We start from the raw sequence: 26,697 nt of genomic DNA on the forward strand, positions 1-26,697 counted from the left end.
GCACAGACACGGACACACTGTGTCCGTGTCTGTGCGCTGCTTCACCAGCAAGGTACTATGATCACTCACCAACTAGCCCAACTTTCCACGTTGCATTGTAAAGATGTATAGTTGGACCTCAAGAGTTCCCAAAAACCATATGTACGGTCCAGCATTGTCGGTTTGGAGAGAGAGAAAAGAAAAAAAAAAGAAATAGAACGCAATGCCAAATTTTTTTTTCTTAAGTTAAATTTAACAGAAAAGAGTCGGTGAAAGTGAATCTACCAGAGAGCTAAGACATCAATCGACACACAGCTGCAAGCATATACATACGCTTCGATGAAAGGAGCCTAGCAAGGTCATAATCACGCTGGAGCTTGCAGCCTGAGCAATCATCCCCCCCCTTTTTTTTCTTATTTGGGTCCATTTTGCCTAGTACTGCAAATGAAATTCATGGGAAGTGAAAATCGGGAGGGAGTGAAAGTACACAAGAAGTCGTGCACTTTCACGAGGAGCCCCAGCCAAGGTCCTTGCTATCTTGACACTGCAGCCACTGTAGCAGATGAACTGGGCGAGTTCACTAATGGTAATGCTGAGTTGTATGCATCTCATCATTATTTTCTGTACTATTAATTGGAGCTTGGTATATCCACATGAAATTACAAATAAAAGTAAACATTTTTTCTCAAACATCAAAGGCATTCTCTTAATGCTTGACAGTGCTTTAAAGAAGCCTATTCTTTATCAAAGCTATTGAAAAGGTTCCTCATGATAAGTTAACACTGAAGCTTAGAAAAATAAGAATTTCTGAACTATTACTATTTAGATTGCAACATAACTGGGCTAATTCCGAACACTTTATGGTCACATCTTGTGTTCCATATAGAACCATATAGCTCTTCACTCTTTTTAATATATGTTAATGATAATGTTAATATAATCAAAACATTTGTTCAAGTAAGGTTGTTTACCAATGATTGGTCCTTGTTCCATCAGATAACTTGTTCTAGTGACCAGCATGACCCCAATAAAAGTCTAAGATTTTTCACTTTGGCAAAGAATAGGCAATGATCATTAATGTGAAAAATAGTTTATGCCTCACTATTATCCGAGAAAAAGGGTGCACTTTCATACACTTAAAGAAATTGCACTGCACCTTGAATTTCTCGTGCAATTCATTAACAAAAAACTACCCCTCAACTCTTCATACGCAACATCTCCATCAGCATATAGTTCCGTATTTACGCAAAACTGACATTCAAATCGCACTCTTCTATGCTATGCACCACAAAGGGTTGGAATCACTTAGACTATGCATTATAGCATGTCAATGTGGTTCAGTTTCACTTCTTACAGGTTACTGATCACTTTCTGTTAATGTGCTTTTTATTGCTATAGCTATTATATGGACACTCCAGGCGCATTTCTGGCATCGCTGTGATGTTCCGTATAAAGTCTAAGGGCGATAACACTGTCACCACATGCCCTATATTGTATGTGCAAGTGAAAGCATGCGAGGGAAGCCGAAAATCGCAGCTCAATCTTGCCCACATGAAAGGGAGGAAAGCAGAGAGGAAGCACGCCATCTTCTGTCACGCACGAGGTGCCCAATATTGCAGGGCACCGGGGGGAGGGGGAGGGGAAGGGGGGAAAGTGTTCTACTCCGGCTGCAACTGCGTATGTGGCAGCTGCATGTGGCCACGCAGCCGTATCTTGAGAGCAATCTGTGTTGGGGGCAGAGTCTAGGTGCGTCGACGGCTTGTAGTTTTGTGTGTGCTGAGTGTTCTCGGCGCTCACTTTGCATTGAAGTGATAGACAGCACAAAGATCACTTTACTCGCTGCTGCTGCTGCGTTTCCTCATGCCAGCGTGTTGGCAGCAAGTGTTCGTGGTCACCGAGTGTGGCGATTTCATGTTTGCTGTGCAAGCATACACCATGCTCGTTAATTTAGTTAGCAAGCGAATGTTTTCAACTTGACATGGCCAATAAAAGTACTATCCTTACTTTGTATGACTGTCTGCTAATTATTGCAACTGATCGCCTTTCAGGTGAAACTCCAACTTTTTTTATTCTGATGACTTCCCCACTTACACCTGGAGTCTGCCGTATGCAACAAATGAAAATAAAAAACGAGTTCTGTACAGTTGCATTGCGATGTGGCATTGTGCACTTCCTATTGAATGCTTCTCGAGAACTATTCATCTGTGCATTGGATGCAACTACAGTGTTGAACAGTGTGATGCACAGTCATGCAGTATATTTCAGCTTCAACAATATTAGTGAACCACATTGAAAATGTGGTGCACTAATTTCACCCAGAAAAATATAATCGTAGGAAAAAAAAAAGATTTTTCAGGTGGAAATGGAAATAAAGAAAAGTATGCATAGTTTTGGGAAAACAAGAAATAAGTGTGCTGAACCCCAGCCATGTGGTATCAGTTTCAATTGACTTTCCAGGATGTGGATAATTTTTATGCATTTAATAAAAGTAAACAAGAAGTAGACAAAATCGTGCTCTGTATATACGAGCGCTACTGACATGATGTGGAAAGTGCCTGTGAACAGCTACATAGAGCTTGACTGGCGTAATTTTGGCACTCAACGTTAGTGCCTTATGCAGAGCTTTACACTGATATATTGCCAGCACAAATAGTGTCCTTCTTTATCAAAGAGATACAGTCAAAAAATCAGTTCCCTGGTATAGCATAAGCACCAGGGAGCGAAATGTCATAGGCCCTTTCATGTCGATTTGTTAAGGGGCGTGAAAATTATGCTATAACCACGGAGTAAGATAGACAGGAGCACTGACTCCGCCACCCCTCAATGCATTCGCTTGGGAAAAACCGTGTAAAGCAGATGCCAGGCATCTAGTTCACCTCACTGCTCTCCCTTTGCTCTGCTTCCTTCTCTCCCTCCAAGCTCGGCCAACTAATCCCCTTGTATAGCGCCGACTGCTGAGGCGTGTGGAAATCATTCAACAGCTTGCATCCATATGGGCACACACTATAGTGGCAAAGACCAGCGGTGCAGAGTTGGCTGGGTGGCGCACATAGAATGTGTCGTCTGCTGGAAACTTGAGCCCTTGGCGTCTCGATTTGACAGAAATGAAACAAAACTATATGTGCTCAAATGAAAAAAAAAGCACAAATGAACACGTGCCCATTTTTTCTGCATGTATGCAAACATCTGTGCATGTCTCTAGGGCAAGCAGACAAAAAAATTAAACTGAATGGAAACACAACAGAAGTACGTGTATTTCTCGTTCGAATGTCTGTGCGGATGTCAAGGTTACGTGCTATGTACTTTTCATGTTTGATGCCTCGCTTACTATGCATGCAGTATGTTTAATGATGCCTGGCAGAACAAGGCGTTGGTATTCTTCGTAAAGAGGCAGAACAACAGAAAAGCAATCGATGAAGTGTTTTTACCTGGCTTTAAATCTAGGTATGGCAATGGATGGAAGAAGTTTTCTCTTCTCGCAGCACCATTTGATCTAAAGCTGCTGCAACAATGGCAACAGAAAATTCCTGGAAGTAAGCGACCATTTAGAGCAAAAGAGAAACTATGTGAGAGACATTTCGAGAAGCACCTGATTTTTAATAAGTACTGCGGCAAATGTAAAGGGAATGTCCAGCTAGATGAAAAGGAAGTCCCTAAAATCAGAGAAAGTCGTTCCTAAGATTTTTTTTTAGGGAAGCCAGGCGTAACTCACTGATGCTGAATGCCAGAAACAACCACAGGACGCCGATGCAGAAAGGCGAAAGGACAACAATTGTCTACAACTGCACACACTGCAGGTGGGGATTTCCTTTATCCAGGCATGTGGTGTAATGGGAATTCTCAGCCTTGCTTTCAAGAAGATGATTTCCACGAATTACAGCCTGGTGGCTACAGATTTCTGTTCAGCAAAGAGATTGGTTAGAATATTTCTTGCAACGACACAGCACGAAATGAAAACAGCAGAAACTCTACGAGCACAAGTCAAAGTCCCCTTTTGCAGAAGAGATTTCTGTATCCAGATTTCTGCCTTCATAGGGCCAAGCACAATGTATGGAGAAGACTGGGCGACACGAAAAGCGTCGTGAGAAAAGAAGCAAGCAAAGCATCTGTCTACTTGGATGACGCTCACATAAACAGTAATAAAAGGCACCCTCACATTAAAATCTAGTTTTCACTGTCTTCTGACAAAGCTTGACTGCATGGACTGTCGTTGCATTCCTCCTCCACAATATTCTAGGTTAAGTTAGGTAACAGTCTTTGTATTTGGTTTATTTTCTGTGTGTTCTTCGTTCTATTATGTGGCATAACTTCATGTAACCTCCCTTAATGAAGGGCCTGCATGGGGCCTGTAAGTTATATTATGAGTAAATGAATTAAAATGAAATTACATGTTTTGTCTGCTAATGCCTCTCCACAAGAATGCAAGACTTATACGCACGCTTCTGACATCAGGGCATGCACCGATGAGACGAAAAAACGATTGTGCAAGCAGGCTTGGGAACATGGCCAAGCATGGCTAGCATGGCTGAGCACGGCCATGCGGGTGGCCCGTGCTCCCCCCCCCCCTATTTTTTTTTTTTCCACATGCGCTGTGAACCCGCAAACGGTGCTTCAGGATATGTCCCTTCCAGACAAGCAGAGTCAATGTTCCTGTCTATCGTACCCTGTGGCTATAACAGAAAAAGAAGTGCTGGTGCTAGTTAAATATAAAATTAAATTAGGGGGTTTTACATGCCAAAATCATGATTTGATTATTTGGACCACCTGGAGTTCTTTAATGTGCACCTTGATCTAAGTACACAGGTGTTCTCGCATTTCGCCCCCATCGAAATGCGGCTGCCGTGGCCTGTATTTGATCCCGCAACCCTTATGTTTAGCAGCCCAACGCCACAGCCACTAAGCAACCACAGCGGGTGCTGGTGAGAGTGATGCACTCAAAGAGAAAGGGGGAAAGCAGGGAGGTTAACCACAAAGCAGTCCGGTTTGCTACCCTGAATGGAGAAGGGGAAATGAGGATGTAAAGGGAGAGGAAGAGAGATAAAGAGGAACATAAGTCACACATGCAAATCATACGCAGCACACATCACACTATCTTGCGGGCCTGTCAAGCACAGAAACCAGCTAGCACACCTACAGCCTTTGGTACAGAAATCTACTTCACTATCTTAACGTCTTTTCTGCAGACACATTATTAAAACAAAAAAAATGGAAGATGTTAGAACCTAGGTGAAGCAAAGCTCTAGTGAAACAATTCTACCGCAACCACATGTGCTGTCATGCATACATGCTACACAATGTGACACACAAGCCAAACATCTCAAAGAGCTAATCGGTTGCCACAAGAAACATACTAAATAGGTATGCAATTGTGGGCTAATAGTTCAAGCACCTAGCTGTTATGCTGGAAGACCAGTGTTCGATCCCACCGTTGCATGTGAAATTTTTTTTATTATCTGTGCGTGTAGGCAAGACATCAGCAACACCCAAGATGTGCAAAATACAGGAGGATTCACTTTAAAAAAAGAAAAAAACTTCAAGCAATATGCCATATGCTTCACATACAGTGTGAAGCTATTATCTTGCCACATGGCTGGTTCTAAGACTGAAATAATGATCATGTACAATTTTAGCATATTTAGTGCACCACAAGCTATCTTGGACTTTCTGAAGTATAGACGAAAATAACTGACAACAGGTATTACTTAGAAAAAAGATTTGACACTCGAATGGCTTTAAAGAAGGTCAAATTGATCAATGTCGAATTAACAGAAACCTTGTCAGAAACAACATAATCACAACTGAGCAGAACAGATCATCTAGTACTTGGAAGTTCTCGCACCCTTGTCACATATAGCTCAAAGAACAAAACAGTAAAGGCCCGAGGTCTCCAATATTGTTTACTGCAGCTTAAACAGTGCTTTATCTATCAGATGACTCCTCATACAGACTATTAAGAACATGAAGACCATATTACTTATGCACATCAAACACATATGCTGGACCGCATCTGAAGCGAAGCTTTCGTGATATACAATACGCAGATCCAAGGCAATGTTGGAATCTAGGTAAATAATGTAAAGCTTGTTTTAGTCCGTGAGCTAGTAGGAGTCACGGATGGCACAAGCACAGCCTTGTCACCTGCAGCTGATACAATATGAAGCTTGTTGAGGAAAGAATGTTGTTAAGAGGTTAATGTATAGAGAAATAGTATGATGTGCATCTAATACCATTAAAGGCTTCATACCTCTTGTGGCAGAGTTAAACATCCCTTGTAGGGGAACAGGCCAAGAATGGGCACATATAGGTGGCACATATACCCGGCTGCACATACCCACTACCAAAGTCTGTCTGGGTACATACCCAGCGGCACATGTTGTCTACTCAGCAAGGCAGCAGCCAGCATATAGCCAGTGGCTAAGCTGTCTACGTACAGTCGAACCCACTCATAACATACTCGATATTTTTGTGCAGAGCGGTTGTATCAGTAGTTCATCATATGTGAAGTCACCCTTCAAAACACAAAAAAATTAACACTGAAGTTGGTTCTGTCAGTTACAATTCGACACCACTTTGGACTGAAAATCTGATTTTCAGTACCTCCATTTTTGTTCTCAGTAGCGTCCTGCATATAGTTGCAAATTTTCGTTAAAAACACCATCTAAAGAATGAAAATGCAGTGTTATAACTCTTTCAAAACGGCACCCAGCCGGTATGATCACCTGCCATTTTGAAACTATGAGTGCATCTGCGACCATTTTTCCTTCGAAAGCTTGCAATATATTTTATCAGCAGGGCACGATATGCGCATAGGTAGTTGGCTGAAAGCATAAGCTACTGTGGCATGCCGGCATTTGGCAAAGGTCTTGCCGTTGTGGCTATAGCATCGGCCACACGTGTGTCACACATTGCAAAGTTACGTTTTCTATGTAGCCTCAGTTCGAAAGGTAGAACGCTATCGTGAACCATTATCAGCAACAACATAAACGAAATGTCAACAAACTGCAACACCAACTCTTTGCAACTTTACCTGACAGCAGCGTGTCGCGACACATTCTTGACGTTCACACCAACTCAGGTTAATATCAATGGCAATGCTTGAGCTGCCATTGATCCAGATCTACCAAACAGCAGCATACATAGTGTAATGCACGTAGTGCCACATGAAAAACTGCACAACAACAAGTACCACCATCGTAGCATTTATTTAAGATTGCATGCGGTGCCACCAAGGCCACCAAGCTGCGGATGGAAAATTGCAGCCCTTGTCACAATCAGCCAGCGAGGATAGTGATCTTCTAGCCTCTCCTGCCCCACTGTGATGAATTGCTTCGTGAAGCTAACAATTTGACCCCTTCGGACAAACCAGCGGTGCCAGCAAGGCGAGACATTTGGCGGATTGAGCACTGTCTGTTGGTTATGGTCGTCTTCATGGACCAATGGGAGCAAGGAACTCCTGGAAAAGGGTGTTCTAGGGTGTTTCCTCCCGGACTCCAATAACCGCCGTGGTCGTTTGACAGACACTCCAGCTAACTGCTAGGTCATCCCAGGAACCAAGACATGCCAGCTTGAGTCAAGCGTGTCAATACCTGTCTACGAAGCTCCCCTCCTTACTGTGTGTTCAGTGAGCAAAGGTGCAGGAGTGGTTGTGCAAACTCTCACCTTGAACGCGGGTCTTTCGACAACTTCAGACGCTCCGAATGGATGAAGATGGGGCGGCAGTTTTTCCTGGCATAGGGATCTAGGGAGGGCGAACTTTTTTGGCTCCTCAGCGTGCTTCAATTCAGTCATGTTAGACTGATGAGCCATAACATTCTCCACTGTTCATGTAGATATTGCAGATAAACCCAGTACTCCTCATTCTTGATGAGAACATGTTCCTCCCTTCAACAATGTCCTTCGCGTGGATGAATCAGATGATGGCATGAGCCAGCTACCACTATTGACATGCCCGAACCCAACTCTTACACACTCGAAATCTGAACCCACGGCCACCATACGCTGTATGCTGTACTAACTTGACCTGACGCACACTAGAGACATGCCTTGAAAGCATGATTACCCCAGCATGCTGTTGTGTGCCCAGTTTGGTTGCACTCCCATGCTTCAGATCTTTGCATGTGCCCTTCATTTACCGCAAACGAGCTTTAAGTGCTCGTTGTAACAGTACAGCAATTTTGAAAATTTTCATTATACCTAGATGCAGTTCCATTATACAGGGTCAGAAAATCGTAAATGCTGTGAAATGTAGTCATTATAAATGACAAATTGTTACATCTGGTATTGTTAGAAGTGGGTTCAACTATATATCCACAAATGTATCCGGCAAGAAAAAGACAACGAATGCCAAACCCAGAGAAGAGATAAAGAAAGCTTCGCTTTAAAACAAACAAGTCTCAGTGTGCTTTGAAAATGGTTGTAACTCACTTTTCCTTAGCCGATTTCTGTCTTCCATTGCTCTTAGGCCCTGTCCACAACCTCATGTGTGGGTATTTCCGAGAGCCTTGATTGCTGAAACAGGCACGTTTGCTCGGTGTGTCAGGGCAGGGTCGCCTAAAAGATCATTGTAAAACAGCAAGTTGATGATGGAAAAATCCCTAACCAGAAATGAAATTGTGCAGTTATAGAGTATGAAAAATGCCAGCATCAGCATGACCAGAGGCTTGGCAAGTAAGAAATGATGCAAAACTGTAAATGATTCCATACTGAAATTTCAATGAGAGCTTCCTATGATATAATGTATTTTGACAGTATTTATCTGTGACTGGCTGAATGTTTTCCAGAAAAGAAATATTAGACTTCCATAACTTGATTGCATAACCAGCTTGATTGCGGCGCCAGAACACAGTAGAAGATGAGATAGTTTTGGTCTGCACAACGTGGGAACAAGCAGACGAAACGGAAGTACATCTCTCTTGCTACAGTAAGAATAAAAAAAGAAAAGAAAAATGTAGGCGTTCGATTTGCACATTTTGTTATTTCTCTAAACATTAATTCGTCTGCTGATGCAACAGATTAAATAAATAACTGATGTTGTATTGAAGCCATTGTAGTGCAAAGAAACACGGACAAAGAAGAGGTCATGACACCAAGAGTGAGAATAATTCTCGAAGTCACGTGCCACTAATGGTGACGTCACAGCACTGCCATGTAAATAGGTGCTCTTGCACAATATACGTAGACTCTCCAGCTGGGAGTGCGGCACCCGCGCGAAGGGCTAATGGCGTTTCATTAGAAATTTAAGCGCCTTGTACGGCGTGTAACGAGGTAATACTTAGCAGAAGCGATCGTGAGCACGCATTGTATGCACTGCACTAGTCTGCTCAAGATGGCCAGACCTGGTGAGGAGCTTTTAAGACAAACTAGTGGGCTCTAATGAGCTTGAATACAAATGCACGATGCCTTTTCTACCAATTAGGAAAATTTACAGGTACTCTGCAAGGTTATTGTACTTCTGCAGTAGGAGAAAAAGATTTTAAAGAAGCTCACAAAGAGACATTGTGGCACAGCGATTATCGGCACTATTTTAGAATGAAATCAGAAGTGGTAGAGTGCGATGTCCGAGAGCCCAGTGGGACTTGTTGCTTTCCGCATTTCTACTAAGCCCGTCTAGTGTTTGCAGAGCATCTTATGCCAGCAGAGCTATGAGCTCCGGGCGCAGTCTTCCTTCCTATTTTTGTCATCTTTGTGTCCCTCCTCCTTCCCCACACTGCTGATGAATCACGCACTAGACAGTTACGGTGCAGTCAGCAGGCTTTAATTTTCTCTATCAAACAATCTCTCCCTATCATGTTTGGGACGTTTGAAGTAAAACGACTCTATAGAGAGCCTACACTTTAATGAAAACACTCCTTTCCTTCAATTGTGAAATTTTTGCTGTTTTTGTTGCACAGTTGTAAACAAGATGACCATTGGCATGATTCAGGGCTCTCCCTAGAATATTCTGAGGGGTGAGCATCTTGTTACCATTCAAGAGGGAATGCAGGTCAAGAATAGATACACACACAAAAGCTTCTTTCCCCCTTAATTTTCTTTATATAACCACTCAGCTATATTAAAAGATATATCCAACAATTCTGCATTTTCGACATAATCTAAAGAAGTGCAAGCTAGCGACACACCGTACCGTGATCAGCAAACATTGCCGGGATAAAGAAATGTGCAGCTCACCACAGTCAAAATGTACGAAATGCTTGCCAGCAATTCAAACCTGCAAGCCAACACAAGCGTATCCTGCGTGGACATGGCAGCAGTAGCGAATCACGACTCTAGTTTTTTGTCTTTTCTCTTGCTTCTATTTTTGCCTAGTGAAATACGGCACTGTAGCTATCTAAAGATCCTATCTTTCATCTTTACAATGGTTCAAAGATGGCATCACTGCCTCAGCAAAAAGGCATGCCACAGTGGCTAGTAGCTGCACAATCCAAGGTTTGATGGTACCTCTCAAAGTCAGATCTAAAAAAATTTTTGTTGAGAGCAGACTAGAAAGTAAAACTTTCATAAAGAAAAAAACAGCGCTAAGAAGACTAGGACTAAAAGAAGAACATGTACTATGGACAAGCATCCCAGTCCTTGTCTTTCTAGCAGTTTTTTCTTGAAGTATGTTATGCCAACTCACCTACATCAAGCTCTTGCTGTTTCATTAAACTTTTTTTAACTTCTACTTCTCATGCCTTTTTAATATTTGTCTATGTGATAAAGGAACATCTGGGGATAACAGGAAAAGAAAGAAAAGAATAGGAGAATTTGACCGAATTGGCCGTTCTAACGAAGGGTCTCTCCTCAAAGTGCTAGGCAGTCAACCAGAGCTGTGGGCCACCCACTATGAGACGAACCATGGCAGGATTTCTCTAGATGTCATGTATAAATATTGCCTCTGGCATATTGAAAACATATCCATGAGCACGTAGGTACCTTGAAGGACCTGGTGACACCTTTCTTTTAAGGACTTTTCTTCCAGACTGCCCACTTGGGCTTTCCCCACTCTGTTGCAGTCCATGTGTAACAGCAACAGGCAGCTTTTCGACAAGGACTATTGGCCTCCTGCATAAAAAACAAAAAAACAATAAAATGCCACAAGAATAAAACCTTGTTTCCGGGAAACTGCACAGATCATCCAGCAACATTATGGAGATAGCAAACAGCCGAATGAAAAATATTGCAGCAACAATGTTATGCTTATCAATTTAAAACATACTCTTAACAGCTGGGCTTAGGCTGTCTAGCCACCCGCAGCCAAAGGTAAATCCACACTTTTATTTATAAATTTTTTTTTGTAATGATCACTTACACAACAACGGTCAACTGGAATTTTCAGACAAACAATGGGAGTTTCAAAAAAATTACAGCAATACTCATCTTATGATGAATGTCGACAGTAATGCCGAGAGCAATCAATCAATGTAGCGACAGACCGTATTTCTGAAGTCACCTTTATATAACATGTGTAGTGGTAATTCTGAGACTTTTGTTGCTTTGGCTATATGCAACATACTCCGATATGATCCCGCTTTGCTATGGCACTCGCTTGCCTAGGTCGGTCAGAAACACGAAGGCATGCCGACTGTATGACGCCGACGCAGTGATGATGGAATGATGAAGGAGGAATGATATCTATCAAACTACAAAGGTGTATAACGACAATGGCATGATGACGATTTAACGACAACTGGCTGAAGAAGCAGAAAACAATGACGATGGCACGACCGAGAGGACACGACAACAAAAGTATGATGATGGATGTACGATAGCATCCATGTGACGACAACACAATGACGCATTGTGTAACCCCACAAACAACAACGGACGAAGAATGAAACACACAGGACTTCTTCGTTTGTTGTCATTTGTGCGGTTACATAATGCATTCCAATATCGACTACCAGCTAGCTCGCCTCTCGCTGCTAAACACAATGACAACAATAACATGACAACAGCGGCATAATCCCGATTGACTGATGACAGAATGATTATGATAGAATGACAACTAAGAAATGACATCGCTGGGTCGACGAAGGCTTACGACAATGGGATGACGATGGTATTACGACAATGGGATGACAATATTGAAGTGATGACGATGGTGACATGACAGTGTGACAACACTGCTGTGACAACACTGCTGTGACAACAACGGTATGAGTTGGATGTCGAAGTTACAATGACGACGAGACAACAATAGTATAGCAACGACATGATGACAATGGTATGACGATGAATTTATCACAAAACCTGCATGATAACAATGGCATGATGAGAGTTGGATTAAGGTTGACTGACAACGATGGCATGATTGACAGCATGACGACGACAGTCTGACAATGGAGGCGTGGTAGGGACTGTTTGACGGTGATGGAATGACAAGGACAGCACAATCACGATTGAATGATGACAGTACGATTACAATACAATTATAAACAAAGACTGACATTGATGGAACGATGAAGGCTATATGACAAAGATGGAATGACGACTATTGAAGTTATGACAATGATAAAGCAACCGCATTATGATGATCACATGACGACTATGTGGCGCCGCTGGCATGATGATGACGGCATGATGAGAGTCAGATGGCAAAGCTGTAATAATTATGATGCAATGACCCCGATGGCATCATGACTTCAATCTCGTATATAGTGGCCCAAGCTGTGAGACAACTTGGACTTCTGGGTTGGAGTAGAAGGTGCAATGGTGACAGTATGAGGAGAGTCAGATCAGGAAGCTGGAATCACGACAATTGAACAACCACAACGGCATCACTATGGTGGTGTGACAACCAATGCAAAACTGTGTGACGATGATGGCATGACGACGTCATGATAAGCATCACAAGACAAAGCACGAAGCTGACATAACAGCGATGCAATGAACCCAACAGCATCACAACCACAACCCCACACCTAGTGGCGTAAGCTATTAGAAAACTTGGGCCAGTGGGTCAAGGTAGAAAGCATGATGACAACAACATGACAGGAGTGAGATATCACGAAGCTGGAATGACGACAATGGAACAACCATGATGGCATCCTGGCCAAGAGCACATACCTAGTGGCCCAAGCAGGTAGGTGACTTTGGCGACTGGGTCGGCGTCACAGGCTAGATCATGGGGTTCTCAAAGTGGTTTCGGCAGAACCCGGAGGTTCTGCAGGCCCCTCCACAGGGTCACGTGAGTCACTGATAAATTTTCTCTGGTTCTGCGATCACCGAGTTGCTAAGATGGCGAACATGAGGTGCACTTGATCCAGGGAACCTCTCTTGCCCACGCATGAGTGTCAAAAGGCTCATCACAGTGCATAACAAACACTTGAGCTGCGCAATAAATTTGCCAGTAACTTGGAGCCACCTAGCCTGTAAACGGCCAGCACAACACAGCTGGTTCTAGAATGGTAGCTCAGTGTGCGCAGACTGCCGCAAATGTCTGACGTGTAAGAGCAAAGACAGTGCTGATGTCATCATGACTAGGGGTCGATGCAGAGGCAGGAGGAGGAGGAGGAAATAACTTTAATGTGTCCTGAGGAACCCCTCCCCACCCACTCTTGGTTTAGTGGGCGGCAGGGGTCGCGGGCCGCACCCACGTTGGGACGGGAAGCCCGTGAGCCTCCGCCCTTTCGTGAGCCCTCTGGACGGCCCGGAGCTGGGTCTGGTGGTCGTCGCTTTGCAGGGCGCCCACCCAGTCTTCTTCTTTAGTGAACACGGTGCCGCTTAACGCGGAGCATTGCCAAAGCATGTGCGCTAGCGAGCAGCAAGATTCGCCACAATCCGGACATTGCGGCTCTACTTCTGGTGAATAACGGCTCAGTCTGCCTCTCGAGCGGAACGACCCTGTCTGAAGCATTCTGAATATCGATGACTGTGGTCTAGTGAGTTTAGCGTGGGGGAGTGGGAAGGTCCTCCTCGACAGCTGATAGTGTGTTGTGATTTCGTTGAAGGTGAGCAGCGGGTCTCGGTGCTCCCCTCCCTCCCCGCCACCTCGCTCGCCACGATCGCCGCGGTGCGTGCAGAGGCAGTTTTCTTTTTTTCCCATTTTTTACCCTCTCATTTCGTTGAAGGTGAGCAGCGGGTCTCGGTGCTCCCCTCCCTCCCCACCACCTCGCTCGCCACGATCGCCGCGGTGCGTGCAGAGGCAGTTTTCTTTTTTTCCCATTTTTTACCCTCTCATTTTTCTTTGTGCTGCTGCTTGCAGTGTGCATTTTTCCCAGCCGTTGCTCGTTGCCAAGGTCATGGTCTTTGTGCCTCTGGGTGCAAAAATAAAGTAGTAGCATTCTTTCCGTTATTGGCACTCTAATGTGCAAGCGTGTCTTGAACATTTCTTGTTGTTCTTCATGTTTGTGTTGTCTGTGCGTACAACACACAATCTACCAAGTGATGCAGCATCGTGACAGTGACGCTTGCTCTCTCTGTATGCATGTTAGCATTCGCCGTCTTGCTCAAAAGGGTGACACCGCGACAAGAGGTGTGTTCATGTCTGTTTTCGGGCTTCACTGTCTCTCACACAGGCACTAGTATGTACGTGTTGCACTACCATGCCGGCACCTAGTTTGAGCAGTCTCCACTGTGTCTTTTCTCACTTCACGAAGCTGTGCACAACTTATTGCAGCAGAACTGTAATACGCTAGGTTCTGGCGGTTTGTAAGCGTGGGCAAAAATAATGGCGGCCACGCCAGAGCTAAAAGAGCTAAAGCATACAGCAAAAGCGCATTGCCAGGTATGCCCTAGCTGTGTTTATTCACAAGAAGTGCCAAACATATTGTGATAAAAAAAAAGTAAAACCGGAACTGACAGTGCAGGCTCGTCAAGCCGCCTACTGAGAGCTTTTTTTCCCACTGTCCTCCATTTGTAATGTACATGGTAGAAACAAACATTTGATTTGATTGGTAAGAATTGCGGTATGACATCACGGGCTACATATTCAAACCACATAACCTTATCTCAGTTCCCTTTCACCCGTGCAATGAGTAGGCCGATGCAATGAGGGCTGCGGAAGAACAGCGTGCCTATAAAGAACACCGTCGTGAACAGAAGCAGGAACGTGCGTGGCAACGGCGGGTGGCACGTAATACGGACGAAGATCATGCCACAAATGCCACGAGTGCGCACCTTTGGTTGGATCACCCTTACCAACTCCACTCCCATTGTAATTGTGGGCGATTTCAACATAGATGTGTCTCGGCCAGACAGAAAGCACTTCATGGTATTTCTGTAGGAAAGGTTGCATTCAATGTTACACAAACATCACTGTGTCCATGACGTGTCATCGGTCATGTATAGACCTCAGATTGGCCAAGAACCTTTAAAGTGTCGCCACAGAGCCCCTGGCCATATATCATAGTCGTCATGAACGACAGTCACTTTCGTGACCAAATAATAAAACCAAGAAAGCAAACAAAAGAAGGTTAAAAATCAAAAAAGCATTGAGTGTGCAATTTCATAAAACAACAAAAATCATGAAAAAATGAAAGTCATTGTGGTATGTATCTTATTTTCAATCAACACATTTATTATCCACATATTTATCACCATATATACAGCTTTGCTGGTTATCCACCTTCACAGAAGTGGAATGGCTCTGAATTTTTTGCCTTTCCAGCAAACTAACTTATGAGTCGACTTACTCACACCAACAAATGAGTATGAGTAAGCCTGGCAGAGTAGAAGTTTGGTGAATCTGAATGAGCCCAGCTGAGTAGAAATTTGGTGAGTTTGAGCCCGAGTGAGTCCTAAGCAAGAAATATAGTTGGCGAGCGAGCCTGAGTGAGCTTCATTTATATTGCCAACCTATGGCTTTACCTAATGTTCTATTGTAAGCAGGAAAGTCTGGCTATTAAACATACATTATCCCCTCATTGCATCAGAAAATATGTATTAAGCAGGTCGTGAGCAATATGCCAACAAAAAAGCAGCCTCTCAGAGTGCATAGCTGAGCACGGTGAAGCACTGAGAGGACTTGCACAACATGGTCCCTACTTTTCTGACCTCACAAGTGCATGCTACTGTGATGGCATGAAAATGGGCCACATATATTATGTAGAAATGAGGCATTAAGTGCCTGTCTTAGGTGCCTATAACACATTCTTTAATGCTTAAATATCTGGTGTTTAGCTGTTGCCTGAGGGAGAGCACAATCTGACCGAGCAGTACTTCTACTTGGGCAAGTTGGTGCCATGTACTAAAAGTTAAATAGCACGAAAAACCAAAAACAGTGGAAGTTCTTACACCCAGGACCAGTGCTGGCCTTGTGTGTATGTGTACTTACTCTCTGTCTTTGTCAATAGGCAGCAAAATGTAGTTTTAGTTACCTATAAGGTTCAATATAAAGCGGGGTAAATGTGGCTAAGAAGGAAAGTAGGACTAGTTGGAGCCATTGCCTTAGGCAATATATTCTACCTAACACAGAAAACTAATGGAGAAAACTGAGATGAACATCATAGGGTATCTGTATGTTGTCTATATCACTATTTTCATTTGTTTTCTGTGCTAGGTAGAACATTTCACTATGTGAGCCTCAAGTTCATTAAAGTCCACAACTTGCTGAAGCATCGTGATCATTAGGCTACCACCGCAAATCAGAAATGGAGCCAGTAAAAAGTCTCATCTAGATGCTGAACCTATTCAAACAGGTACTAACAAGTGAGCCATTTTGCCATAATGTGTGTGATCCACCAAATGATTTGCTTGCATAAAATCAGCACACTAATGACTTTGAATACATCAGACCATCAATAATGCCCCTTAAAGCAAGGCTGTGGAGCCCAGTTCTCACCGCACACGTCACATTGATTGTTTACCACAGGTGTTAAATCACAGTATATTTAAGTACAAGAAGCTCCTGTAATGAAGTGCAGAGGCTACAATTCCTCAATGTAGGTACATGAAGACTAATAATTCATTTCTGTTGCGAACACCATCAATGCACGCAAAGCATATTGAAAGCATAGGCAAGAAATGCGTTTTTACAGCGAATCAGGTAGTTCTGTTCGTGCATTAATCTACTGCATGACAGCGCGACGTGTAAATCATTCTCTTGCGTACACCACATATGACTGAATACTTGACTTCAGGCTACATGCAAGTAAGTTACAACAGTACCTTTTGGCGATGGGAATTCGCTGAAGTCCATGCTCGAACACCGGCTGTGAATCAACTTTGATTCTTTCCAAGGGAACATAGGGTGTCTTATCCATGCTACAAAACAAATTAGAAAGGAATTGGTATTACAAATCTGCTGTTAACGTGTTGCTTATTGCATGAAAATGCGAGACAGCAGGGGGGCCTGTCTTTTATGGAGAATGAAGGCTCAGAGTGAATGTACCGAGCAAAGACAGCAACAACTGGTGTCCTGCCAGCGAGACAGTTTGCTTTTACAAAATGCTCAGCACCTCAATCTTCACCGAACTGGGCCAGAGCGGGAGCGCGCAGCAAACTTTATAACTTCTTGGCCTAGAACCGAAGCTCAACTGTTCGAAGTCACGACAAAACTTTACGTCTATGTTAGGAAACTATGAACAATGAGCAACAGAACGGACGCGAAGCGGCCACCTCGACGCCGGCGGAACCCTATAAATAGTTTGCGCTGCCTCGAATACAAATGTCTGCTCAAATACCGTTGAACAGGCTTTTCAATTCAATTGCAACGAACAAGTCAACGATTCTAAACTCACAGCTTACGTAAAGTGAGATGCAATGACACTATCCCGATTACAGCTGCCCAGACAGTGCCATGGAACAGACGGCTACTGATTGTTCGATGCTGCGTCTGCCGCGCCGCTGCTTCGCCGGCTGGCTGGCTGGGCTGGCCAATGTTTGGGTTGTCTGCTTAGGCTGGCTGTACGGCACGACAGAAAACGTGATTCGTGACGACAAAAGGCGACTCAAAGGCGCGCGTTTCAAATCTTGTCGCTAGCCCGTACGCAGATGCCAATGCACGTCCTGCTGATCATATATAGGCTCGCTGGGCGTCAGTAAGTTGACTCCGATATTTATGCTCACCCGCCAAAGTAGTCCGAGCTACCATATGGCGCTACTATTACTTCCGTTTCAGTACAGATTTCACCATGGATTTCACCAACTCCTCGAGTTTCTGACCTCTCCTACTCTCCACTGCTCATCTCTCCAATCTCTCCTCACTCCCTCCTCTCTCACCACACCAGGACTCCCTTGGGCTCCCTCTTGGGAGTCCTGCTGGGGTCCCCGAGTGCCTTTCGAGGCGCCAATGGGTACAAACCTACGGTTTGGAACTCTTGAGTCTGCGGGAAACACCACAGCGTCTAGCTAGTCTCACGCAGGCGCGCAGGCGCACAGGCGCCGACTACGGGGGGGTTCCGGGGCCCGAGCCCCTACCAGAGTTTACTGAAAGGGGGGGGGGGGGCGCTGCCCCCCCCCGGCGTTGCCGAAGCCTATCCCCCCCACACACACATCTAAGGTGTCATTACTAGAGCTTTTTCACCCACATCATTTGAGGTTTATTTTGACTTGCCTAGACCTTTTCAGTTAAAATTTCATTATGGCTAGTAGCTTACTACTTCATTTCTGCAAACTCTGACAATAGGAGGATAGGCGCATTAGAAGCACTAGCGGCGGCTACCTCATCCGCGCGCACATTTTCTCACTTCAACATTGTGTCAGATTTGCCCTATAAACACCATGCACATATACAATACATTTAAATATACACACAGCACAAAGTTCATTATATTTTTTGAAAGAGAAGGAGATAGCCAATGAACAATTATTTCTAAAGGTATGGATAGCCTATGCCTAGAGAATGAATATGTTGCCATATGTTCATCTCGCTTCGAATTGCTTTGCGTGCTTTTTGAACCTGAAAAAAAAAAAAACATGAATAGGCTTCAGTGACCCCTTCGGCAGAATCTTTTATCAACGGCGTGGGAAATGCACCTGAATGATATGAGTCTCAGTATTTCTTCTCTTTTCAGTAAACAGTGCTAATGAGTCATGAAAAAAATTCTAATAATTCATAACGTTTACTATGGTTGGAAACATCGTCATTTGCATGCTGATGTCATAAATATATACAGGGTGTCCCACTGAACTATCATTCACCAGATTTAAAGAAAGACCAGTGCGTTACTCGACACATACAATGAAATTACTCAGCACTTTTATCTCGGCAGGAGAGACTTTCCCCTTCCACAAAAAAAGTTAAATAGAGCACAGGCATTGACCCTCAGATTATTGCAAACAGGCTCGTATCCCAGCCCGGCTTTATTCCACAAGCTTTATCCCGACACCTATAACACTAGTTCTTGCAGGCACTGCAATGACTTAGCTAGCCAAGACCATATGCTCTGGCGTTGCCCCTCGTTACGAGGCACAGAGCAAATCAATATGGACAAGTGGATCTCTGCTATCAACAGCCCCGATGCCGGGACGCCACTATGGGCCGTCCAGAGGGCCCACGATGCGGCGGTCGGGTATAGCCTGACTGTCCCAACGTGACAGCGGCCCGCAGCGCGCTGAGTCGCGTACCTCAGGACCTTCATTAAAGTTTTGCATCCGTCCATCCAATGCGTTACACGAAGAAAATCTAGTGCATATTGTTTCCGGTACAATGCAGTAGCTGTCCGTAATTTTTTCGCTACTGAGATTTCATTACGTCATTGTATTTAATTATCTAACTCGATACATACTATCCTAATTATCAACGTGTCAATGAGGCAGCTGTAGGCACAGCCAAGAGACATCTAACTGTGGTATGTTCAGCGACTTACCAGGCACGTACTCAGGATTTTTTTTTTTTCGGGGGGGGGGGGGGGGGAACACAAGGTAACTTTTTTTATACAAATAAGGGGGGGGGGGCGGTGTTTCTTTACTAGTACAAATGTGAATAATGCCTACCGTTCGCCATAAAGACGCGTAAACCCGCAAAAGAGAAATGAAATAAGGTGTTTCTCACAGGTACGCCTGTGAGATACACCTCTCTTTTACTTGGCAAACAAGGAACCACATCACATGGACTCGCGCAGGAAAGAAGGGCAAAAAGAACTCTGTCAAGAACAAGTAACCAAGCGAAATTGTAAAATAATGATTTCTAGCTGCGTTTTTCTGAATTAGCTCTGAAAGAATTGTAGAGAAATACATATTTGCGGAACAATCACAGTTCTTTTGGAGCCTTCGTTTACTGCTCTACCAAGTGCCAAAACCAACTCGTATTGTTGTTTGGGAAGTTGCGTAACGATGCGTGGTCGCCAACCGCGTAGAGCGCAGGACGCTGCGGTTCTAGACGTACTGCGTCCACTGCGGAAGGTTAAAGAAACACGTACATAAGCACAACAGATAAGTGCCTTCATCAGGCGGATCGACTGATAACTGTACAAGCGTCATTCAAAACACACGGACTCATTCTGCAGTTCTGGCAGCGTTTTCTAAACTTCCTTTTTAAATAAGAAGATGTTGATCCATAAATATTTTCACAAACAACGGTTATATTTGTTAACTTTCGCTTTTCCTTCCTGTTTGGCTGTTGCCTCGGCTCTCTCCCTTAGTAGGTCGCTTAATTTCTCAACTCCTTGCGACTCTTGTTTGCAGGTGCCACTTTTGCACACAAAGTGCTGTACAATTAGGGAGAAACCAGACGAGGTAACCGGTGACATTCATATTTCTTGTGGGTTTAACAGTATTTTCAGGGTTTGCGGGTGGACGCCGTTTCGCATGATTTTAATTTGCACCTTATCTAACCCATACCACGGGTATATGGTTCCGAGGATCTGCCAGCGTCGCGATGGTCCGCCACTCGAGGAAATAATGAAGCGAAAGGAAAAGTTAAATGTAACTGGCGTTTTCTCCGGCCGCAACTCTTTCCATGCACGAGCATACAGACCAGCTGACTACGAACTGAATCTCTTTCCTAGTCCCTGGATCAGTCTAAACAAAGACGGCTGAACTAACGAAGCAAGAGCGATGCGCGTGACCGTTGCACCCCAGGAGATTCCGTTACTATACCGCCATCGAAAAGGCGTGAAAAAGGCAGCAAAATGTTCACCGCCGAATAGTTGTAGTCTGAAGATTAATTTGTAGGCGCTTTAGGAATGTGTGTGGTGGCATGGGCGAGGGGGTATGCCGCCTAATTTCGAGGGGGGGGGGGGGGGGGCTGCGACTTACCAATTGCATACAGTTTTTTTTTTACGACTGACAAATAAACACTGTGAACTATTGAGAATGCCATGTGACTGCGCTCCCACCCACATCATAAAGCAGCGCCATCGAACATGCTCCCCCTGAGTTAGCCAGGACGAAAAAAGGAAATAAAGAAAAACATAGTGATCGAGCCTCGCTTATCTGCCTCGCCCCGGCCGAATTAACAGATCACGTTTGGTGTTACTTGAAAGCAAGCTGTGATAACTGCTTATCTTAGCGTAGACAAAGTTCACGGATGGTTTTTTTTTTTTTTTTCACAAGACCCATCACCACAAAATTGAACTGACCGAACTGACAACATCAGTACAAATGTTTAAAGGTGTGTTTTTTTTTTTCCCCTCTCAGTCGCCATGTCTTTTTGAGCAGAAGGAAAACATGATCCTTGCCTTCGGAGCTGCAAATGGCAACAAGAGGAAGGCCGCAAATATGTATCAATCATAAAAGTGTGGTGGTAGACCAAACGCATTGACTATCATCGTAAATTATGAAAACCTGAGACAAACCGGCAGCTTCAAGAAACAGCAGCGGAGGATTCCATCTTTGAGTCCTAGCCAACGCATGAATGTTCTACCATTTATGGTCTCAAACCCTCATGCTAGCGTGCATGCTAACGTCGCCGACCAGGTACCAATTTGCAAGTCATCAATTTGGAGGATGTAAATGATGGCCCCATACCACCTTTACCAGCACGAATGCTTGGAAGATAAGGACCTGCAGAATCGCACAGATTTCTCGAATTGGGCCCTCGAAAAAGCAGAGGAGTCACCCGACTTTTTGATCAACATCATGTGCACAGATGAAGCCAATTTTCGCAGAAACGCCCAGGTAAACTTGCATAATGCACACTATTGAAGTGACTCCAAGCCGCACTAAGTAAAGCGCAATTGGCACCAGTACAAGTGGTCGTTGAATGAGTAGTGCGGAATTTACGCCGCACTACTTATTGCATGCTACATCTTCGATCACACACACTGACTGGACAGCGTTACGTGGACTAATTCCTTGAAGGAGTGGTGGATGAGTTTCTCAGCGAAGACCCGCTGTCACGTCTTCCACTTCGGTGGCATCAGCAATATGGGGCAGCCGCACACAGCAGCAGCCGAGCACGATACTGCTTGGATACGACTTTTCATGCGCAATAGACTGGAAGGCACGGGCCGGTAAATTGGCCAGCTAGGTCACCTGACCTCTCTCCGCTCGATTTCTTTCTTTGGGGTTATGTGAAAGATCGTGCCTAAATATCAAGACGAACGTCAGATTAGCCCAAGGCAAGGATAACGGATGACTGCCGTATAATTCTAGCGTCGGTCATCAAAAGAGCCGCTGAAGATGTCATAAAGCAGACTCAGTACTGCGTAGCTGCAGAAGGAGACCTATTCGAACACGTCCTCTAGGCAGTAGCTGGTGTTCAACCGGGCTTACGAATTCATAGGCAATAAGGGCAGGCTGAAATGTGATGTTTTTTTAGTTATCCTTTTTTTTCGCAGGAATCCCGATTGCCAATTAGGCTCATCTAGAAGTGGTATATTTTCTTTCTTGAGCGCATCGCTTTTGCCTTTTCTCTACACGTGGGTCGCTTCGCGGTCTATTTGTTTCACTTTTATTTTTTGCCACGAACCTGTTTTTGCAGCACGTATACACTTTCATGAAAAATAAAACCCTCACTTTAATTTGGCTTTGGTCCGAAGCAAGTTTCTGGCGCGAAATATAGCTGCGCGCGCACTCTTTCGATAAAGCTGCAAGCAGAGCCGGGATTTTAAAACATTCCATGGCCATTTCATTGATTTTCGCATTTCGTGCGTGGTCAGAAAGGCGCTTCGGTCGCGTTATCAAGGGGCTCTTGTTATCAGTGTGATCAGTCGGCCTCGAGAGACGGATAATAGAGAGTTTTAGCCCAGCGGGTTTACGGCCAGCGGAGCGGAGCGGGCGAGCGGAGACGCGACTGCGCATGCGCACCACGCTGAGACGGCCAGCGGTTTTACGGAGCAGCGTTTACGCCCGCTGGAAAGCACTCCCCAGCGGAGGGTATACGCAGCGCGCGAGCGTGCGTAAGGGCGCGCGGGCGTGTATGGGAAATGCAAGACGGCAGCCGCGAACATGAACGCCGGCAGTTCTGCATCGAAGACTGCGACTGCCGCGCTGACCCGTACATTAGTACTCAGTACATTATTAACAAATAATGCACTGAGAACATGTAATGTATTTTTATTCAATATTTCTTGCATAATAAAAGCAAAAGTAATAAAAGCAAAAGGAAGGAATAGCTGCGAAACACGAAACCTGCTGTTGGTGCTCCTTCCGTACCGTTATCAAGGTCCTGCGCTGTCTCTTCTGGTTTGCGACAGGCATGCAGTTGCTTTCAATCGGTTTATTTGAGGGCACTGCTAGCTTTATGGATGTGGGGGAGCGCAGCCACGTGCTATTTTTCATATTTCGTGAGGTTTCTTTGACAGTCGGAAAACAATTGTACGCAATCAGTACGTCGCCGAAAACACCGCAGTTAGATGTCATCTGGGAGTTTCAACAAATGTCCCATTGACACTGATAATTAGGACAGTACTTCTTGAGTTGGATAACCGAAATGAGGCCAAGCCAGATTCACTCGAAATCAGAATCAACAGCAGCCATTCGCAGCTGCGCTTATACTCGGACACAAAGAAAAAGAAAAAAAGAGAGAGAGAGGCTGCAGTTTCGTCGGAAAGGCGAAGCAGTATTACTGATAGCCAAGTATAAAACAAGCACACAAAGGAAGATTAGGTCACCGAGAGGTTCCAGATTCTTGGTGGTGATAGAGGATTCGGGCTTTGAAACTGAACTGTCTCCTACTATAAAGGCTTGTAAATTCTCATATTTTCATATTCTCCGGCAGATGACATATATATCTAAGTTGGGTTTGGAAAGCTGGTCGCCCCCCCCCCCCCCCTCCCCAGAAAATTGAAAACTTTCCGCCTATGCGCAGGCGTCTAGCCGCGGGGTTCTAAAGCACGAAGTCGCAGGATCAACTCCCGGCCACAGTGGCCGCATTTCGTTGGGGCGAGATGCGAAAGCACCTGTGTACTTAGATTTAGGTGCACGTTAAAAGAATCCCAGGTGGTTGAAATTTTTCCGGAGAGTCCCACTACGGCGTGCCTCGTAATGAGATCGTGGTCTTGGCAAGTAAAACCCTATAATTATTTTTAAGGAAGGGGGGGGGGGGGGCTTTGCGACCAGAGCGTGGGTGGTATATATATATATATTGTCAGGCGCTAAGGCAAGAATAAGCAGCAGGATTAGCAGCCAGACACGAAAATGTCAGACACAAGGAGGACGGTTCACCAGCCGGCGCAAGATCCTTGACTTCGTCGTCTTCAATCACCGTTTTTGCTGGGCACGCAGCGCTGGCTCAAAACACCAGGTGGCATTATTCCCCCTCCCAACGGAGCATCGACTCGATGCTCAAACACAAAACGTACATGGAAACTACACAAATTAGGTAAGACAAAAAAAAAATGCGGGGGGGGGGGGGGGAACGCGCTAGCACACATACGGAAATCCACACGGAAAAATGTGTTCTGCGGTTGGGAACAAAAAAAAAAAACGCTTCACAGTTCTTTGGAGGAAGACGCAACGACAGCGAAAAAAAAAAAGGTTGTTTCACTAGTACACTTCACCGTGTAAAATACGGCTTGAGGCGGACCACATGTACAGTCTCTGCGCGTGGTAAACAGCGCTTGGACGATGGCAGGTCTCCATCTGGGATCACTTCATAGTTCACGGCGCTTGCACGCCTTAGTACTGTGTATGGTCCGAAGTACTTGCTGAGGAGTTTCTCGCTGAGGCCTCGCCGTCTAATGGGTGTCCAAACCCAAACTTGGTCACCAGGCTCATAGGTCACTTGTCTATGGTGGAGATTGTACCTTATTGCATCGGTACACTGCTGCTGTCTTATGTGCACGCGGGCCAGTTGACGCGCTTCCTCGGCGCGCTGAATGTACTCCTCGACGTCAGGAGCTAACTGGTCGAGCTGGTCGGTATCTTCATATGGCATCATGGCGTCTAGCATAGTTTGGACATCTCGACCATAAACGAGGCGGAATGGCGGGAAGCGCGTAGTTTCCTGCGTGGCAGTGTTGTACGCAAACGTTACGTACGGTAGGATTTCGTCCCACGTCTTGTGCTGCACATCCACGTACATAGCGAGCATGTCGGCCAGTGTTTTGTTGAGTCTTTCTGTCAAGCCATTAGTCTGAGGGTGGTATGCAGTGGCCTTTCGATGACTCGTGTAGCTCAGCTTGAAGATGTCATCCAGAAGCTTCGCCGTAAATGCCGTCCCTCGGTCAGTGATGATGAATGACGGTGCGCCGTGCCGAAGCACAATGTGATGCATAAAAAACTGGGCAACTTCAGATGCTGTCCCGCGTGGTAGTGCCTTCGTCTCAGCGTAACGCGTCAAGTAGTCAGTTGCGGCAATGATCCACTTATTGCCGGAGGAAGACAAGGGAAATGGTCCAAGAAGGTCCATTCCAACTTGATCAAACGGCGTACGCGGAGGGTCGATGGGTTGTAGAAGGCCTGCAGGCTTGCAGGGTGGTGACTTGCGGCGCTGGCATTCACGGCATCCTTTCACGTAGCGTTTGACGCAAGCAGTCAGTCTAGGCCAGTAGTACAGTTGCCGTACCCTGTCCAGAGTCCTTGAGTAGCCCAAGTGGCCAGACGTCGGCTCGTCGTGGCAGGCTAATAGGATGTCGTCGCGAAGGGCTTGAGGTACTACTAGCAGATGTGGTTTGTCGCCGGCACCTGTGTTTCTTTTGTATAAGATGCCCCCTCGTAGGCAAAATGACGACAACCGTCGCGAAAGTGGGCGAGGAATGGACGCGATGCCGCCTTCTAAGTGATCGATGACGGGTCTTAACTCAGCGTCCGATCGCTGTTTAGCGAGCAGATCCGGCCCGCTGAGGGCTCCCAGAAAGGCGCTGTCGTCTTCCTCGTCAGGATTCGGAGATTTAATAGGTGCCCGTGATAACGTGTCAGCATCTTCATGTTTCCTGCCTGACTTGTACACGATGGTGATGTTGAATTCCTGGAGTCGCAGACTCCAACGTGCCAATCGTCCAGAAGGGTCTCGGAGGTTGGTCAACCAGCACAAAGCGTGATGGTCGGTCACAACTTTAAATGGCCGCCCGTAGAGATACGGCCTAAACTTTGTGGTAGCCCAAATAACCGCGAGGCACTCCTTCTCTGTGGTGGAATAATTGGACTCTGCGCGTGACAGAGTGCGGCTCGCGTAGGCTATGACTCGTTCAGTGCCGTCTTGTCGTTGCACCAGGATAGCTCCGAGACCGATATTGCTGGCGTCAGTGCGTACTTCTGTGTCGGCATCCTCATCAAAATGACCGAGCACGGGAGGAGAAGACAAGCGACGTTGTAGCTCCGCAAAGGCGGTCTGTTGTGCATCTGTCCAGAGGAATGGCGTGTCGTCACGCGTAAGGCGAAATAGCGGATCGGCAATCTTCGAAAAATTTTCAATGAAGCGGCGATAATATGCACACAAGCCCAAAAATCGTCTCACACTTTTCTTATCGGTTG

General features: G+C 45.3%; 1 protein-coding gene across 3 annotated transcripts in view; it reads right to left on the reverse strand.

The window, feature by feature from the left end:
* Positions 1-17,810, reverse strand: part of LOC135896956 (DNA (cytosine-5)-methyltransferase PliMCI-like) — a 186,984-nt gene extending 169,174 nt beyond the window's left edge. For 2 of the 3 annotated variants that reach the window (XM_065425527.2, XM_065425510.2), the window contains exons 1-4: positions 17,637-17,810; positions 17,065-17,160; positions 10,891-11,019; positions 8,404-8,529 (exon numbers count right to left, since the gene is read on the reverse strand). In XM_065425527.2, the coding sequence (XP_065281599.2) occupies positions 8,404-8,529; positions 10,891-11,019; positions 17,065-17,159 (350 nt within the window). In that variant the 5' untranslated portion in view covers position 17,160; positions 17,637-17,810. The remainder of the gene's footprint in view (positions 1-8,403; positions 8,530-10,890; positions 11,020-17,064; positions 17,161-17,636) is intronic. The other variant, XM_065425518.2, reaches the window with a different exon arrangement.
* Between the last annotated feature and the right edge of the window lie 8,887 nt (positions 17,811-26,697).

This window comes from Dermacentor albipictus, chromosome 1, assembly GCF_038994185.2.
Source record: "Dermacentor albipictus isolate Rhodes 1998 colony chromosome 1, USDA_Dalb.pri_finalv2, whole genome shotgun sequence".
NCBI classification, from domain to species: Eukaryota; Metazoa; Arthropoda; class Arachnida; order Ixodida; family Ixodidae; genus Dermacentor; species Dermacentor albipictus.